The sequence below is a fragment of the Lactuca saligna genome, chromosome 5 (assembly GCF_052625555.1).
Source record: "Lactuca saligna cultivar CGN05327 chromosome 5, ASM5262555v1, whole genome shotgun sequence".
Classification (NCBI taxonomy): domain Eukaryota; kingdom Viridiplantae; phylum Streptophyta; class Magnoliopsida; order Asterales; family Asteraceae; genus Lactuca; species Lactuca saligna.
The window spans coordinates 212,977,337-212,981,008 of NC_136421.1; the positions used below are offsets into that span (position 1 = coordinate 212,977,337).

A 3,672-nucleotide genomic window follows, 5' to 3' on the forward strand; every position below is an offset into this window, starting at 1 on the left:
CAGCACTTGTGATTCCACTCGTTTGTAGACTTGTCTAGAATCCATGATACGATAAATCATTCGATTGGAAATGTAAATGTAGTTATGAAATGCGCCTGCTTAGTCAAGATTTCCCTAATAAATATTCAAGTGCATTACAAAGTTGTACATGTATGAATAGTGTTCTTTCGTGGGTTATGTTTTGAAGATAAGCAAGAATGAATATCATAAAGTCATTAATATCAGTAGAAGATGACATGAGATTTGCTGTAAATGAATAAAGGGAAAATGAATCACGAAGGTAATCAACTGTTGAGTTTGTTCTCATTTGGTCCATTTTTTTTTTTATACTTAATATACTATCGAACTTGTTATTTGTATTCACTATAACCCTTTGACCAACTATCACATATCAAAAGCCGATCAAAAGGGTTATCATGAATACAAACAATAAATTCAATGATATATTGAAAAAAAAAAAAAAAAAAAAGGACGATAGTCAAAAGTTATTTACGAGTCATTTTCCCTTTGATAAACCATAGACTTCTGTCTCAAGAACTCTTTTTAGGAGTTTATAAACCCCATGAGATATCTACCATCTTCTCCGTATCACTCGACTTCTACTCACTCTGTTGCTCAGCCATGGCGGTTAGCAACAACATAATAGCAACTCTCAACTTCATAGCACTTCTCTGCTCCATTCCAATCATCACCGCTGGCATCTGGCTTGCCTCTAAACCGGACAACGAGTGCATCCGCTGGCTCCGATGGCCGGTCATCATTATCGGTGTTCTCTTCCTCTTCCTTGCCCTAACCGGCTTCATAGGTGCATACTGGAACAAACAAGGCCTCTTAGCCTTCTACCTCTTCTGTAACGCCGCTCTCATCATCACCGGTCTCATCCTCCTCATACTCGCCTTCGTCGTCTCCCGTCCCTCCGGCGCCTACTCCGTTCCCGGACGGGAGTATAAAGAGTATCGATTGACGGGATATTCGAAGTGGTTACGCGATCACATCACCGATTCGGATAATTGGGGAAATATTAGGGCGTGTTTGGCTTCCTCTTCGATTTGCACGAAGATGGCTCAGGATTCGTACACTGCTCCTCAATTTTTCGCTTCCAATATATCTCCTCTTCAGGTACTGTTTCTCAGATTTCACGTTGTGGCTCTGTGTTCTTCTTCTTCAACACCATAAATGCAGACCCTGTTATTTACAGTAACTTGTAATCTATGCATTTATGGTTGTACATTGTCCCGCATTAGCTCACTTGAACATGATCCATGGAAAGATCAAATCTTTACTTGATTATAAACTTTACAATATATTATCATCATACTTTCTTAAAATGAAATTTACCAATAGATGATTCTTATTAAATAATTAATGAGTACTAATTTAGACATATTAGAGTGTAATGGAGAAAAGTGTTCAAATATTGTGCCCACTTTCTTGTGCTAATAACCAAAAAAAAAAAAAAGGCACCCACTCAATTAACTTATGAAGTCTTTGTCATTATTCAAGAAACATCATAGAAAAAACATGAGCACATGACATCCAATTTTCTTATTATCTCAATTATTGGTCATTTATGTGTGTGATCCCATGATTCAAATATTGATTTACTATTTACTAATAATACTATTCCTTATACAAAATTTGAATTTTTTTTATATTGAAATATGTGTAATGTGGTGTAGTCGGGATGTTGTAAGCCTCCAAGTGTGTGTGGATACCAATACGTGAACCCTATAATGTGGGTCAACCCGACAAACCCAATGGGTGATATGGATTGCCCCATTTGGAATAATGACCCGAATCAATTGTGCTATAATTGTGACTCTTGCAAAGCCGGATTGTTGGGGAACTTAAGGAAAGAATGGAGAAGAGCCAACACGATCTTGATTATAGCCATTGTGGCTCTTATCAGTCTGTATGTTATAGCTTGTAGTGCATATAGAAACGCTCAAACTGAAGAAATTTTTCAAAGGTACAAACGTGGGTGGACTTGAAAGTGTGTTTGATACATCGTTTTTCATCAAGATAGTGTTTCTTTTAGATGAATAGTTATGTGTTTGATAGTTACTGAAGTTAGTGGTGTGTATATGTTCTTTTGAAAGGGATTGTTTTATCTATTTATATTGTTTTTATATGTTTATTTCGTCTTTCGTTATATTAAGTAAATGAGGTTGATTATGGTGTTGTGTTGACGATTACTGTGATGATGATGATCGATTAAAAGAACTTTTATCTTTTATATATGTATTTGTTTGCTACACAATTTTTTTTTTTTTCATAATAACTTAATGAGTCGCTATTAGAAATTCACGCTTGATAACGATTGACAATAATTTAAGCTTTCAATGTGGATTGTACTTTATGTGAAAATCATTTGTTGTATGGGTAAATAAGGTTATTCAATATATATAAAATTGGATGGAAATTAAAAGTTTTTAGCAACGTAACTGAAAAACGTATAGATTTGAATTAGTTAGGTCTAAATCAAGTTGTAAATCGATACAAATTTGAGGTGTTTTACGTATAAAATGTGACACGAGCACATTTTTGTTCCAATTTCATAAGTAGACCATCGGCTTTGGTTTGGTTTTTGAAACCAATAATTACCATTACCAAACCAATAATCTGTTAGGCTTGCTTTGGTTTGGTAATTGCAACTGTAACATTTTTCTAGTTACTAATTTAAAGCCAAAAGATGTCTTAGCCATTGACAACCTGACCAAATGTTCTCTTTTGCTTGGCAATATTGTATGCAACCGTTCTTAGACGTTGACAACACTCAATTTTCTTATTTTATCGATTTAGGTTTTTGTTCAAACAAGGGTTCATAAGGCTTTTCTGGACATAATCTTTCAATATACATCTTCCAAAATCCAAAATTATAGCTATCAAACTCTTCCATCATAACATTCATGTATTTATCCATAAGTATGACATTAGTTGTTAGGTATTTGAACGACAACCACACAATTAAAAGATAAAATAATTTTAATAATAATAAATTTGATAATAATATTTATATGTTTCATACGCCACATTAAATGAGAAAAGTAGAGAGATATTATTATTGATTTCGTTATGAAGCTTACAAGTACATGGAGGTTTTATATATAGATCTAGGTAGAGTCAAATAAATTTGTCTAGACAATATGTAATAGCAACATATTGTTGGATTAAGTGTATAAGCCCCTTAACTATAATTGATATATACTTAAATTGATAGTAGCACAATCATTTTTGGTTGCCCTCAAAACTAACCGCTGGATAGGTGATTTTGGGGAGAGATGTTGAATTTATTATTTGATTAATAAATTGAAATAAATGATTTATTAATGTATTATGGAAATAATACATTAATTAGAAATCATATTATTTAATTAATAATTAATTAGAAATTAATTAGAATTAATTTCGGGATTAAAAGAATTAGTTAAAAGTGCATAGACTGAATTGTAATTGTTCAATAGTTAAACAAATAAAAATCTAGAACCATCCATATGTAGAGACGATTTCTTGGAGCCCAAGGGTTTAATATAATCTTGGATTTGGGCTTATTTAGTGTTTTCTGACTGCACTATACATAGGGTATGCCTATGATTTTTGGCCAACCTTCTCGAGAAGAAATCCAACCGAAAATTTCATCCTCTCACCTCCTTGTTAATCATTCTTATTTGC

At 33.2% G+C, this 3,672-nt stretch overlaps 1 protein-coding gene across 1 annotated transcript; it reads left to right on the top strand.

Annotated features, from left to right (window-relative positions):
* The first annotated feature begins 516 nt into the window (after positions 1 to 516).
* TET2 (tetraspanin2) lies at positions 517 to 2,175 on the top strand. The gene is made up of 2 exons (XM_078958613.1): positions 517 to 1,119; positions 1,680 to 2,175. The coding sequence occupies exons 1-2, from the start codon at positions 622 to 624 to the stop codon at positions 1,989 to 1,991; spliced, it is 810 nt and encodes a 269-aa protein (XP_078814739.1). The 5' UTR covers positions 517 to 621; the 3' UTR covers positions 1,992 to 2,175.
* Positions 2,176 to 3,672: the final 1,497 nt, after the last annotated feature.